Source organism: Loa loa (genome assembly GCF_000183805.2).
Source record: "Loa loa unplaced genomic scaffold supercont3.45, whole genome shotgun sequence".
Lineage (NCBI taxonomy): Eukaryota > Metazoa > Nematoda > Chromadorea > Rhabditida > Onchocercidae > Loa > Loa loa.
Genome location: NW_018108225.1, coordinates 119,911 through 135,160, shown reverse-complemented (window position 1 = coordinate 135,160; position 15,250 = coordinate 119,911). Strand labels below are relative to the sequence as shown.

At 34.9% G+C, this 15,250-nt stretch overlaps 1 protein-coding gene across 1 annotated transcript in view; it reads right to left on the bottom strand.

Moving 5' to 3' along the window:
* Nucleotides 1-3,052: 3,052 nt before the first annotated feature.
* The window catches only part of LOAG_01021 (hypothetical protein), a gene marked incomplete at its 5' end in the record, with an annotated part of 35,075 nt that continues 22,877 nt past the window's right edge, over nt 3,053-15,250 (bottom strand). The window contains 31 exons of the mRNA XM_020445623.1: nt 3,053-3,402; nt 4,088-4,253; nt 4,539-4,651; nt 4,857-4,996; nt 5,158-5,311; nt 5,475-5,712; nt 5,904-6,061; nt 6,163-6,255; nt 6,436-6,619; nt 6,847-6,958; nt 7,084-7,367; nt 7,469-7,575; nt 7,851-7,983; nt 8,121-8,320; nt 8,515-8,644; nt 8,796-8,967; nt 9,250-9,355; nt 9,482-9,646; nt 9,764-9,844; nt 9,982-10,078; nt 10,411-10,492; nt 10,602-10,746; nt 10,902-11,077; nt 11,197-11,368; nt 11,553-11,834; nt 11,947-12,115; nt 12,206-12,530; nt 12,726-13,025; nt 13,214-13,343; nt 13,492-13,624; nt 13,850-15,061. Coding sequence (XP_020303939.1) covers nt 3,269-3,402; nt 4,088-4,253; nt 4,539-4,651; nt 4,857-4,996; nt 5,158-5,311; nt 5,475-5,712; nt 5,904-6,061; nt 6,163-6,255; nt 6,436-6,619; nt 6,847-6,958; nt 7,084-7,367; nt 7,469-7,575; nt 7,851-7,983; nt 8,121-8,320; nt 8,515-8,644; nt 8,796-8,967; nt 9,250-9,355; nt 9,482-9,646; nt 9,764-9,844; nt 9,982-10,078; nt 10,411-10,492; nt 10,602-10,746; nt 10,902-11,077; nt 11,197-11,368; nt 11,553-11,834; nt 11,947-12,115; nt 12,206-12,530; nt 12,726-13,025; nt 13,214-13,343; nt 13,492-13,624; nt 13,850-15,061 — 6,093 coding nt within the window. The 3' untranslated portion in view covers nt 3,053-3,268. The remainder of the gene's footprint in view (nt 3,403-4,087; nt 4,254-4,538; nt 4,652-4,856; nt 4,997-5,157; nt 5,312-5,474; nt 5,713-5,903; nt 6,062-6,162; nt 6,256-6,435; nt 6,620-6,846; nt 6,959-7,083; nt 7,368-7,468; nt 7,576-7,850; nt 7,984-8,120; nt 8,321-8,514; nt 8,645-8,795; nt 8,968-9,249; nt 9,356-9,481; nt 9,647-9,763; nt 9,845-9,981; nt 10,079-10,410; nt 10,493-10,601; nt 10,747-10,901; nt 11,078-11,196; nt 11,369-11,552; nt 11,835-11,946; nt 12,116-12,205; nt 12,531-12,725; nt 13,026-13,213; nt 13,344-13,491; nt 13,625-13,849; nt 15,062-15,250) is intronic.

Sequence of the window (15,250 nt, the reverse complement as noted above, 5' to 3'; positions counted from 1 at the left end):
TATATATATATATATATATATATATATACATATATATATCCTTCTAGAGTTGAATGATGCAAACGACCTGCACCTCTTCTTTCATTCCCACATTGCCTCAGATTTTCCAGGCATTGAATGCTCGATACTACTCATTTTATTTTGATGCACCGTATCTCCCACTCCTATTATTTTATTTTAAGCTTTCAAAAAAATTTAACTTTAAAATGTTCACGTTATATCTCTACAAAGGCTACTAAATAAACGCTTGGATTTACGTACATACTGAATCTTGTCTTCTAAGCCTGAACCTGTTTAAAGTTACAGATTTGCTCCTTTCCACTAAATTTCTTTTTCTACTTATCAGAAAATAAAGGTTAACAACTACCACAGTATCAATTATTACATCCTAAAATTTGATCAGCTAATTCCAAACACCGTCGAAAATCTCTTAGAATTTAAATCCTCAACAATTACATAAACGGTTTCATATAAATTGCGATAAGGTTCCAACTAATTATGTTATTACATAAATTTTTATTAATTTTCTTCATAGTATACGATGAAATTTATTCTTTTCATGAATGTGCCTTTTTCGACAGTTCTTTTCTTGATACATATACGTGCGTAACTGAATTGACCGATCGTTCTTAAGTGCGTGCAAATCACGTGTATAGGTACCCCCTGCGTGGTTTGGTTAATTAATGTGAATTCACTGATTACTCAAAGGCTGTAGGGACCAAAAAGATAGGAACACATGAACATGTAGAAAGAGTTGAAGAGGAGTATTGGAAGACTTTTGATTTTTTTTAGTGTATTAATTGCAAGACTTGGCCTAAAACTCAGCAAATTGGCCAATACCCAAGTCGAGTTTTCGTTTGCAAAAAAATGAAGGATTTTTAAAAAGAAACTGTTTACAAAACATTTGCCTCTCTAGCTCTATTTATTCATCTGAAGAGGCTACTGATTGGAATGACTGCAATGAATTATTCCGTCATACCTGTTTGATCACTTCAGTTTTTTCTGGTGAATAAGATAGAAGTGAAATGTTTGCTTCCAATTCACTTTAGAACTACTAGCTGCTTTTTAACTTTGCTGTTATCTCATTATTTCGGAAAGAAATGATCCATTTTCTCCATTGACACTATGCCTCTTACCACTACTATACCGAATTAGATTAAATTAGTTCGACGTGAATTTAAGGAATTAAACGTTTTCTAGATTTCCGGATTTATAATAGCTTAGTTTTCAAAGTCACAGAATCCATCTCCGAATCCTGCTTAACTGATCAGTTAAGAAATCAATAGCCCGAATAACTGGAAGAATAAGTTGGAAGAAGTTAGAAGAAAGTGCGTTCAAATATTGACTCTGTTAATTTCCAGGAAAATGAGATCGGATTGAGTTCCTTAGATAAACAGGATAGGAAAATTGACAAAATTTTGACAAAAATTTAGCCCCCAAGCGCAAAAGCTTTTTGAGTTGAATGTAAATGAAACTTTTTTTCTTTTTTCCTTTTTTTTTCGCAGAAAAAGAGTGGATAAATAAGCGGAAAGCTAATCAGTTACTGTATCATTTCTGAGTTGATTCAAGACTTTTCTAGGTTTTCTCGAACTGATTTTGACCTTGGGACTTCTTCTATGCTAATTTCTCTTTGCTAGCCATATAAAATGTTACTTTTCATAGATGAGAACAGCAATGCCTTGATCCATAATGGCCTGATGAAACTGTATAATATTTGGATGGTCCAAATTATTTTGGATTTCAATGTTACGGGCTAAATTTTCGTCCAGTGCACGCAGTTGGGCCAGGAAACGTTTACGGGTGGCAATTTCGGTGACATGAAATGGTGCTCCAGCGGCTGCAGCTCTGCAAATACAGAAAACAATAAACAAGACCTCGTTTTGACCTAATTTACTTGGGTGCTTAATGTTTCAGTTGGTACCTTGATACAGCATCAACCAAACATTAAACATTGAACCTTCAAATAGGAAATGCTGCAACTCTCTCTCTCGCACCAGTGAAGAAAGAAATTTCTCATATATTCACTTTTTTAAAATCATAAAGAAATTCACCAAACTGAGATTAATTTAAATTCCGAAATTCCAAAATTGCACCGTATTCCCAGGATTTTATTTTTTAACCCATAATTTAAATCTCAAAAGCTAGACTCATTGTTCGATAATTTTCATACCAAAAATTTCCATTTCTATGCAGCATTCTACTTTATTGACAAGAGAAAAAGCTTTTTTTGTGCTGAGGCCTTGTTTAGCTTTCTGTATTTGTTTGGCGCAAGAAACTCAGAATATGAACTCATTTTAAAATTTTGCTAGTTTAATTTTCATTGGAATCTGAAAGTTCCTCATGCCATTTCATCCTAAGTTTCTTGCTGGGGAAAGAAGAGTTAGCAATCAGTGCACAAAATTTGGATTATTTATCTAAAAAAGAAACAAAGAATCTAAATTCCACGCGAAATTTCATTGAGGACGGCTTGGAGCACCGGCGAAGTATTCATCATCACAATTTCACATCAAGTCTAGATCTAGCTAAAAGGTTAAAAGTCTTGAATGGCTGAAACTCAGCAACCGGGAAAAAAGTGGAATTAAAGGAAGCAGAAAGCTATAACAACACCCATTGCAAGGCATATGTCATCTGTGCACAAACAGTCACACTTTTTCATTTTGTCAAAGAAAGTAAAATATTGCAGAAATGAAAGATTTTCATTTTTTAAAATTTATTGGCAGCCTTTTTCGAAATGTATCGCAAAGGAACATGTAGAAGAATAGTGACTTAATTTCAACACAAAGAAAAAAAAGAATTGTTTCATGCTCTTTAAACTGTTTTAAATTTCCGAAATTAGCCAAATTTATGTGAACTGAAATTTTCATCTTCCAAATACCAATGCAAATTTGCTGAAACAAGCCACACATTTCCACGATGTATCCTCCTTAATCAGTGCGTTAAAAATCGATCAATTAATGAATTAAGGTTATCACAGAATAGAAATTACATCAACAGTATAACTAGTGCAGCTTAGCCTGAATAGATGATAAATTAACATTTAATATAAAAACGATTTGAACGATAGCATAGCACAAAATGATTATTCCTCTGATTGCTGAAATAGACGTTAACCGTAGGAAATGAAGAAGAGGAATTCTTGCCTCATTTTGGGGAAAATAGAAGCGAGATTCCTCGTAGTTAGAAGATTCTGAAGCAAAAACATCTGAGTTAACTTAAACTTATCCAATATAAGTGGAAAGAGGAATGAGAGGGAGAGAGAGAGTATGCCTCATTCTGAAGTATTATACTTGTACTTCTCATCGTTTTCATCGATTTCATAAATTTCTCGAACTTTACGAGCTTCCAACGTTACGCGGGGTTTTTTCTTCCGAATATCATGCATCATGCTAAAGTCTCCATCCGCTGAAATTTCGAAAAAAATATTGAAGATTAAATTTAGACAGAAATTTGAAAACATTAAAATGATATGATAATACTCGATGTCTCATTTTATTCGTTATACCGTATTGCTTAGTTAGTAGCTATAGTTAGTAGCGAATGACGTTAGTAGCGAATGACGATAAAGTCATTTTGAAAAATTCGGTAAGATTGCTTTGGAATTACTAAAAGCTGTAATTCCTAGTATACACAATTATATCGTTTATTTCTGACGTTGTAAAAAATGAATTATTAGTATAGTTAAATAAAAGAAAAAAATGGAAAAAAATTGAAACGAAGGGAAAATTGATTGAAATTCGACCTGAAAATCTAATCAGAAATAAGCTAACGAAGTAGGTAACCTTTGGGAAATAATGAACATTTCTATTGCTTATCCAGCAGTTCGGTAAAAAAGATACGATGTTCACAAAGCAATCAATAACTTTATCTACTGCTATTAGTTTTGCTAATCTTACAACGTACAACGTTCTAAACTTATTTATATGTCTTTATACCTCACTTAATATATATCATATATTCATTTTTAAAGCATTAACCAAAATGATGTGGATATTGTCAGCCTTGGTATCGCCCATCAAATCCTGAAACAACTTTCCAAACCCGATCCTCTTATTCCCAAGTTGTACTGATAATAATAAAATATTTCAACCTTCAATAGTTACTGAACATGACGTTGTTGTTGTGCCAGCGTCGTTTATGGCTGCAACGGAATAAATTCCACAATCGCACCACAACGGATCTTTAATGATCAGTGAACATAGAGAGCCTTCATATACAAAGCTAACATGGGATGATTCTACAATTGGTCGCCAATCCTTAAAAAATAGCTTGCATAATTAGTAATTCAAATGCAGATATCTTTGCATTTTGCGCTAAATATTAGCATGGATGATGATATCACTCTTATATCATCATAGTTGACAAAAATCACAACTGGTACATTGAAAAATACAGCTACTTCAATGATACTTTTTTTTAAAAAAAGGGAATCTATCTCAGCAATTCTTTTAAAATGGTTAAATTACCATAACCCAGGATAAAGCTAAAAAATGGACTTTTATGAAAGTCATAATTTTAATTAGCATGAAACGTGAACTTGCCTTCATCCATTTGAGTTCCGGAAAAGGACTTCCTTCAACACGTACATCAAGCCTGAGAGGTTTACCATTGGGAACGACTTTATTAATCAAAGGCTGGATAAACGTTGGTCGTGCTGCGAAAGACAAAAGTTATGAGATTAAATTGATAATTTTTACAAACGTTTTAAAATTTCGACATAACAATCAAAAAATAAAAAATTAAACTGCCTAACCGCTTAAATTATCAACTCAGGAAGTTGAAATTATCAGAGAAATACCTTTTATTAGTATTATAAAATCCACAACGTTCCGGAAGATTAGAAAATCTCGAAAACATACCACCGAGATCAACCAGGACATTTTGCTGGGCTTCGCCATACTGATTAGTTGCAATACACTGATATTGTCCAACATTTTCCTTACTAAATCCATTTATTGTGAGTGTTGTTTCCATACCAGCATGAGTTAGTACACGAATTCTGTAATGTCATTGAGACTTTGGTAAACAAGTAAATAGAACAAAAATGAGCAAATCAGTAAAGAAAAAAAATCAGCAAGAAAAAGCATTATTAATAAATTGTTTAATTAAATGAGTTCTTAAGATATGAGTCATGGTAGGAAATGGAAAGCAGTATATTACTGAGATGTAGGTCCCGTATCAATATCCATGTTACGGAATTTCCAAACAATCTTCGGATCAGGATAACCGGATACACATAGCGTTATTGATAGCATATCATTTTCTGCGCAGAATCGTTTTTCTTTAACACCAGGAGCAAACCATGGTGCACATGCTGAAAATTTAGATCAAAAAATCCTCATTTACTGAAATGTAACTATACTCTGATATTATTCGATCACATATCTAGCTCTACTTCGACCTCTTTCGATCTGTATCATTCTGGCATTGCAGAAATTCTGCGGAGTAAAATGATATTTAGAAGTAAACAGCAGTACCATATTGTTCAGCATGAGCCTGATCAAGAGCTCGCTCAGCGTACGGGTCAAGTAGTGGAATAACTCGCTTGTTCTTATCAAGTACCGGCTGCGGAGGTGCCATCAGCCGAGATGGTGGTGAAGCAGGTGATGGATCACTGATACCGTAGATATTCTCCGCACGTACTCGAAACTGGTAACTTTTACCAAGTTCCAGATTTCGAACTTTGCACACTGGCTCCGGAATGTTATAATCAAGCTAAAATTGTTTTTAATGAAAAGCAAGCTGTCGAATTTAATTTTAAAGCCGAGAATTAAAATCACAATCACTACATTTATCACAGAAAGTGTACTAATGATTCAGAAGAGGTACTGATGATGATGAATCTTTATCCTTTCATAATTCTCAAATCCACAACACTGGGTTTTTGAGATTTGAAAAGTACTTACCAGAACCCAATCTTTTTCAGGTAATTCGCGTATTTCGATGACATATGTTACTTGAGGATATCGTGGTGGGGCTCTCTTAGTTGGAATCCATGAAAGTGTCAAGTAATGTCCAGTAACTTCTTTAATGAATGGACCACGATCTGGTGGCGTTGGGATGCCTAGGATTTCGTTGTAACAATCAATATAATTGATTAAAAACATGATTTCCTAGTATCACGCGAACTTTTGACTGAACTTTGAAAAGAGTTTAAAGACTTACTGTGATGTGGAACTTTCTTGAAACCATATTCTTCCGTCAAGTAAGGTGTAACATCCACTGAACCATCAAATTTGATAGAATCGAGAAGTGGTACTAAATAAATTCTTGAAGAGCAAAAGCCAATGAAGTTTTGAAAAGGACAAAACGAGAATGTATGAAGAATTTTTCTTATTCCGGAAGACTTGGATTCAAAAAAGCTGAAAAAATAAAGTAACCTAGAAATCTCATTTGCGCATAAAGCTAAATCTATTAAAATTCACTTTGACTACTTACCAGTTACATCCAGCACCGCACTACTTGAAGCTTGTCCTTGAGAGTTCTTAGCAATTGCTACATATTCGCCTGCATCTTCTGGAAGTGTATCCATGATGATGATGGCATGTGATCCACCTCCACAGGACTGAATACGTATTCGACCACCAGGTATTATCTTTTTGCCGTTATGGAACCATTCAACCTGAATAGTAAATCATAAACTTGCTACATGTAATTAAATTTGATTTCTATCGTTAAACTTTAATCTCGGACTGAGTTAGGGTCTTGGCCATGTTCCTCTTTACATCTCAAATGACGGTCTTCAATATTAGATCCCCTGAAACAACCGAACTTCCAATCAAAATTTGGTTTTGAATCGCAATTTCATTCTTAAATTTCTCTTAAAAGATTTAATTTTAAATCTTTTACCTCAGGCGGTGGATAACCGACTACGAGACAATCAAATATTGTTGGCATATGTGAGAAAACATGCTTGTTTTTGAGTTGACGAATAAACCCTGGAGGATACAGCATGCCACCTCTGCAAACTTCATTATTCGGCAAAACCAGGAACAACCAATCAATCATAATTCATAAAACGAACCATCGAGCCAGTTCCTCTTCAGCTTAGATCGTAACTAACAATAAAAGAATACTGCTGTTTACCTATCTCGATCATCTTCATAGCCTGGTACTTCTCTTGGCCTGATAAGTGTTATAGCGCCTTCAGTTCGCGCCATGCCAAGTTTGTTGGTAGCTTCCAAAGCATATTCCGCTTCATCTTCCGGTGAGGCATTAAGAATTATGCAATGATGGATGCCGCGTTCATCGGTCCATACCACAACTGGACCGTCTGGTCCACTGGATTTTAGTTCGTGGCCATTTTTAAACCATTTTACAGCCGGAGTTGGCCAACCTGACGTGCATACTTGCATTTCAATAGTATTACCCTGAAATCAACTTACTTTTAACTTTACTAAAGTTACTAAACTTACTAATTTACCAAAGTGAAGAAAGAATTCTTTCATAAAGAGATTGAATTAACTTATACCTGATGTACACTTATGTTATACAGACCACGACGAACACGTGGTTTGCTTTCTATCGGCTCCTCATCAATCAGTGGTTCCATTTTCCTTGCTAACAATGTTCGATCACCTGAAGTAATAGTATTTCGAACTGATCAAAATCAACATTTCAGGAAGAAGACATGAAATTTATAGAAAATATTTATAGCATTTATGAAAAAAGGGCACTAAAGAGGCAGTCTGGCCATATTGGCCGTACGAACTGTCTAATATACTAAGAACAAGGCTACATTTTAACAGCATTTGATGTTATAACAAATTAGGTCGTTATTTAAAGCAAAATTATTTGCATAATCCAAAAATCATCCATCAACCAAGATTGTTAAGGAAAACTGACAAAATTACCTTCAAGTGCAACCTCGCCTTTCGTAGAAGCAGTACCGTATTCATTGGTTGCTACACATCGATAGAAGCCTTCCGCAAAGAAATCAACATCTTTTAAAATGATACGCTGTGTTCTATCATCCAAACTTTCAATCTAAAAGTTTTGAACATTTGCACTGTTTCTACTAGAAAAAAAAAACCAGGAAAATTCAAATGATTTATTAAAATTTTTTGCTTTGAAATGAATTATTCCAAATAGTTAAACAAAAAAAAAAAAAAAAGCCATATTACCATAGTTCTGTCACTGATTTCAATTTCAATGCCATCTTTGAGCCATTTAATTTCTGGGAATGGTTTGCCATATGGGACACATTCTAGGATAACGGTATCACCTGCTTTAGCCCGTTTCATGGCAAGTGGTACAGAGAAGCCTGGTGCATTACCTTCACGGATTTCATCCTCGAAGTTACGTTGTGGTTTCTTTTCTTTCACTGCAAAATTTTATTTAACTTAAGTAAGTGAATCAAGAAAAACAAACCAGTATTTCTTAGTCAAAGTTCCATACAAATCCCAATGCTGGCGGTAAATTACGCGCAAATAAAACTGACATATTGATCGTTCGATTCTTAGGTACTAGACAATAATAATCATAACTAGAGTTTATAAGTAAAATTCAACTACTAACATTGTACAGCGACTTCACATATAGTCCTATCGGAGCCATAGATATTCTCTGCAACACATCGGTAACAACCGCTATCAAATCGATTAGCGTTTTTGACGATTAACTCACAATTACCATCTTCATTTTCAGTCTGTAAAACAGTTCCTTAGTCATATAGGTTCAAATAAATTTATATCGGTCGAACAAATAAGATAGATTAGTTATTGTATAGGTTAATGGTATAGCAATTCAGTGTGAAATTTTTAGACTTCGTAGAAAAATTCTTTTTGACCAAAACTTACCAAAGTACAGTGATTATAGGAGTAAACACGTTCACCGTTTCTGAACCACTTGATTTTTGGACGTGGATCACCGCTAAATTTGCAACGTAATGTAAAATCGCTACCTTCCACAACTTTGATACTCTCAAGTGGTATAATGACACGTGGAGCACGATATGCATCGAATTTGTCGCTGAAAAGTGTAAAGTGTTTAAATGTTCAATTCAGATCTGGACCTAAGCATAGTCTGATAGATCAAATGAATGAAACAGATAGAGTGCAGCAGAAGAAAATTAATTTTACTGCAATCTAACTGATTAAAGTCAAGATATCATATGTGACCACTGATAGTATAAGGGAAACTGATATAACTTTTCAGGAAATCTACATTAAAGCGTTGGAGAACCACATGTTCTACGCTAGCTATCGGTGTTTTTTTATTTCTACTTCTCATAAATCTCGGAAAAACCCTTACCCATCCATGAAACCATTGGTCGTGTCTTCCAGCACCTTCTTTACCGTTGCAGTAGCTTTGCTATGTGCTGAACCAAACGGATTGATTGCAATTACTCGGTACAGACCTGAAATTAAGGTAACTTCAATTACAGTGTGCAATTGAAGAGTTATTTCAAATACCAAACTATTTGTGTTTATTAACGGTATACTCGAAATTATGTTGAACCATTAATTCATCCTTAAAAGCATGCCTCCATCATTTGCATTGGATGAAATGATAACAAGACGTGTTCGTCCATCTGAATCCGATTCAATCTTGATTCTATCATCAGGAATGACTCGTTCACCGTCTTTGTACCAAACAAGATCTGTCAAAGGGGCTCCTTCTATCTTGCACTCCAATTTCAACGGTTGACCTGAAAAGATTTGTGAGAAATCGCAAAAGATTGAGTATTCTACAAAATCTTCTGAAACACCTGAAATGAAACCTCGAATTAATTGTTTGAAGTATAAAACTAAAGCAGAAAACGTACCTTCAATGGCACGTGCATCACCCAAAGCAATGGTGAAATGAGGCGGTTCGCTGGAAGATGGCATTTGAATAAAGCTCCCATCTGAAGAGTCATACTTTAAGAAATGCGTACAATTAATCAGAGATTACAATTTATTGTGGATCAGTGAGCTTGACCAAGTATCTGAGGATGATTCGGATTGAAGAAATTACAATCAAAATATTTTAGAGATATTGTACCATCTATCCTGACGAATGACTTCGTGGTAGCTGAACCAGCAGAATTCGTTGCAACACATCGATATGAGCCCTCGTCATTTACATTCGCATCGTTAATCTGAACGCTTTTCGATTTATTCACATTTTCTTTTTTTTTTTTTTTTTCCAAACTAATATGGAATGCAACATTTTCTTTAACTTTAATTGTTAAAATTTCCAATTTCTGCTTAAATGACACTTTAATGTAAAGCGATTACTAAAACAGAAAATGTTTTAGGACCACCAGAAGTGAACATTTTTGCAGTTAAATTATTAATTATTATAATTCGAAAATCACACGATTATTTTTTAATGAATTAACTCCTGTGGTATTAGTTATTTAAACTCCAGATGCTTCAAAATTATTAAACATCAAGATTAACGTAAACGAAAAATTACAGCAATTCGAACCTTCAGCCGATAGGTACCAGCTGTAGCATCTATCTCCCATTGATAACGTGAATCATCACGAAGTACCATACCATCCTTGGACCTAAATCAAAGGATTTAAGAATTGTTTAGTAAACCTTACACCCCCAAGTGCATGCATGCTCTACCGATAACAATCGTGATACCCATGTATAAATCCCAATTAAATTTACCATTTAATTGTTGGCATCGGATCACCAACTACTTTACATTCTAAATCAATTGTAGAACCGCTATAAACAGTTATATCTTGAAGAGGAATGATAAACCGCGGTGCTTGACCTTCGACAATCTTCTTTTCTATTTTTTCGATCGGTCCTGCAAAGACTTCGAATAATTATTCAAAAAGTTTAGTATATAAAAGAATCTCAAGTTTTGAATTTTCTCTCTATGGAATTCGATCAGTTCGAAATCAACTATATTCAGTGCGCACTGGAGGAAAGAAAAAACTTGGAATTTTGATGCAAACTAACTCTCAATGTGGACAGTTGATTGTGTTCGTGCTTTTCCATTACAATTTTCAGCATCACAACGATAGATTCCTTCATCACTTATTGCGCATTCTTCGATTGTCAATGTGCACAAGCCATCCGACGTGTTTTCGATGCTGATTTTGTTGTTTGGTCGTAATAAAATTCCGTTACGATACCTTAGAATTTAAACAATAAAAACTATGATTTCTAAATGTCTAAACAATAGATATGAATGTTTCTGTGGAATTTAAATATTTTGGTTATTGAAATTTTAGGATCACAAATACAAGCATACCAACGAATTTCTGGTTTCGGTTCACCGATTACAGTGCACTGCAAAGTTAATTTATCGCCACGTTCTAACCACTTGTCCACCAAGCCTTTGGTGAAGAATGGCTCTTCACCTTCCTTTTTAACTTCTTCTTTTATCTTACGGATAGATACCACACAAGCTGAATTAGAGCTACCTGCAATAATTCTATCAAAATTTGAGTTCGGAATTTAAAAACCCAAAACGATCAAAATTGATGCTGCATGAAATTATTATCCCCTCAAGATTCAAATATCAAGTCACATTTTTTCCATACTTCCTTACTTGACAAAAAACCACAACTTAATCAAATTTTATGGTGAAATACCGGAAAAGCAAACCGATATCATTGACAGCAACACAACGATAAGCTCCATCATCGGATTCCGTACTATGGTTGATTGTCAATAAACAGTTACCATCATCATCATTCTCGATGACAATACGGCCATTACTTCTTAATGGTACTCCATCTTTGTACCATGTTATGGCTGCTTTTGGTGATGCATCTACTTTGCAGGATAAACGGACCGTTTCGTCAATATCCGCAAATTTATCCGTAAGTGGTGGATTAAAACGCGGTGGGAATTCTTTCTTCGCTATTACTTCTTCTTTTTCTTTTACTGAAAATTATGCTCCTTCTATTTAAATTAAAACTAAGAATCAAATAATAATTAAAAATAAATCAAATCGAAATATTTTCTACAAATCCAAAAATGAGGAAATTTCACTAACTCTGAATATTGAGATTCGATCTGGTATCAGCAACTCCAAGTGTATTTGTGGCAGTGCATTTGTAGGTACCGACGTCATCTTTACCAAAATTGCTAATTCGTACACGACACGCTCCATTTGGGGTATTATGAATTTCAATACGATCTGACTCCACCAAAGTAACACCATCCTAAACTTCAGTAGAGTAGCTCTTTGTTAATTTTAAATAGCAAATTTGTTTCAAAAGTTCAAAGCTAGGGATTGAAAGTCAAAAGCAAACCTTTGTCCAAACGATATTGGCAGTTGGTTTAGCGTCTACATGACATTCAATAGTCGCAACTTGCCCCTCCGATATTCGTCGATCCCATAACGGCACGTTGAATTTCGGTGGATAACCCTCTTCAGTCTTTGCCTTCCCAAGTTTTGACTCTGTCTGAATTAGTTGCGATTCGCATTCAGCTTTCCCGTGTTCGTTGATTGCAACACATTTAATACGACCAATAAATCCTTCGGTAACACTTTCGATTGTCATAGTCCAGTTGCCATCATTCAAATCTTCAACTTTGATACCATCCAAGTGCGTTACGTCTTGGTTAGCAACTGACCTGAAATTATAACAACGTCAAATTATTATGAATTTTTTCTTACTTCTCAGTTCTCTTATCCTATTGACACATTAAGGTATAGGATGATCCAATAAGAACTTGACAATCTAAACAAATAAATTAACCTGAAAATAAGAACTCGACAATCTAAACAAATAAATTAACCTGAAAGTTTTAGGAAATCAAGATACGCACCACTTAAGTGTAGGCTTCGGTATACCGCAAACTTTGATGTTGAATTCGGCTTTGGTCCCAATTTCTGCTGTGATATCCTTTAGCGGAATAACAAATTTCGGTCCGGATGGTAATTCCTTGGCGTCTAATATCCGAACATTGCACTCGGATTTCGATTCACCAGCCGGATTGATTGCTGAAACACTGTATCTACCTGTATCTTCTTTCTTGCTGTCCAGAATACGTAAGGTTGCTGTGCCATCCAAGGATATGCGCATCACAACGCGATCATCTTTAGTAATTTCGATGTCATCTTTGTACCTAAAATATAACTTTTTTTAATATCATTCTCATCAATCATCATTAATATCATTCTCATCCTATCAATTTCAAGTTACGTCATATGCGATGAATTATTGTGCTTTGTAAAGTGAAAAGTTACACATCCATGAAGTAAATTTTATAATATAATCAAGTATTACATTTCCCTAAGATTAAGAAGTATTAACCATTTAAGTGTCGGCATTGGTTCGCCAGATACTTTACACTTCAAGGTCAAATTGGCACCTTCTGGTACATTGATATCTTCCAGTGGTGTAATGAAAGTTGATGCACTTATAATTGGTTCAGTTTTCTTTGCTGAAAGTTGTTGAAACTCTATAATCCCCAATTTAACCAGTTTCAGAAATTCTACAAAATCGTATCCGATAAATAAAGTGAAAACTTTTGTAAACATCAATTTTAACTAATTCCTAAAGGACTGTTCAGTTAACAAATGGGCTTTTACGTTTCACACGAGTAATGGAGCCGCTTTGCACTTCGCCAAACTTGTTCGAGAGCACGACACGATATGCGGCATCGTCCGATGCTACACTTTCTGGTATTGTCAAAGTATATTCACCAGTTTCAGGATTCTCTGTCTGTAAAACTGATTATTCAAAATTAAATGCACAGAAGATGGATTAGAACACAGATAAGCTAATGAATAAATAGGTAAAGAAATAAACGATCATAGCAGTTCAAGACTGCAACTAAATTTTTTACGCTACTGAATGTTTCGTGATGGAGTAAGAGAAAACTCAAAATATTGAAAACTGGAAGATCTGGAATATTTGAAATAAGTATTTCGATTAGCGGATACTTACAATTTGCGTTCGATCATCTGATTTGATCTCTTGACCATTTTTGAGCCATTTAACAATTTTCGGTTGTCCTTCAGCTTTGATAGAAAGTTTGATTGGTTCACCTTCATTTACTTCAACATCCTTCAGACTATCAAGAACTTTCAGCACATTAGGTTTTACAACAGTCAAACTAGCTGAGGAATCACAAGCACCGGCTTTGTTGCTTAAAGTTACCTTATAAGTGGCGGTATCGTTCATTGATGCTTCAAGAATAATAAGCTCAAATTTCTTGGAAGTAATTTGCTTTGTGATCATCTTGGATGAAGGCTTTATTTCCTGCCCATTCTTATACCATTTAATTTCCCGAACAGGGACATTTATTTCAACCTTGAAAAGTTGTTCATCACCTTCATTGATTTCGCAATCCTCTAAGCCTTTAACGATCTCAGGTTTTATATCAACGTCTACATTACCAGTGCTTTGTACTTTGCCAATTTCATTGATTACTTCAACACTGTACGCACCCGCATCGGTAGTACCAATTCGTGGAATTGTTAAGCGATATGATTGTTCATCAATTTTTTCAATCTTAGCTTCAACATTTTTCGGAAGTACAGCTCCATTTTTGAGCCATCGAACTTCGGTTGGTTCCTCTTCTACCTTAATTTCCAATATCAATTCATTACCTTCCGCAATAACCTGATCCTCTAAGCCTTTAATAATTTTTGGTTGGCCCTTCGATTTCTTGACTGTTAGTTTCGCAGATGAATCCAAATCTCCGGCGCTATTCGACAAAACAACCTTATAGTCGGCTGTATCAGTAGTTTCAGCTTTCACTATGATAAGATGAAATCTTGTCGTGTCATCTTTCATTTCGATCCGCCCGCTCACAGCTTTAATTTCTTGCCCATTTTTATACCACTTAACAATCCGTGGATGAATATTTGTTTCGACCATAAGCACTACTTGTTCAGCTTCTACCACTTCAACATCTTGCAATGGTTTCAAGAAGATTAGTTTATCTTCGACGGTTATCTCTCCTAAACTCTTGACTTGACCTGCTTCATTCTGTACTTCAACCGAATAAGTACCACTGTCATTCAAGGTGCATTTCTCAATTTTCAAAATGTAGTTATTCTCATCAATCTTTTCTGCCTTGACTGTTTTAGTTGTTTCTCCTGACAATAATTGTCCATTTTTGTACCATTTCACGAGTCTTGGCTCACCCGTTGTCTGCAAGATTAATTTATAAGTACTACTACTTTCTCGAAAAAGTTGGTTCATTTTTCGAACTCTTAGAATTCGAAGGTACTGAAAAAAAATTGGAGTAAAAAATCTGCCAGTCTTCAGATCAGGTCAGGCCTTAAACATCAAAAGTTTTCGAGATTCAAAAGGGAAACAGTAAAGAAAAAGGAATAAATC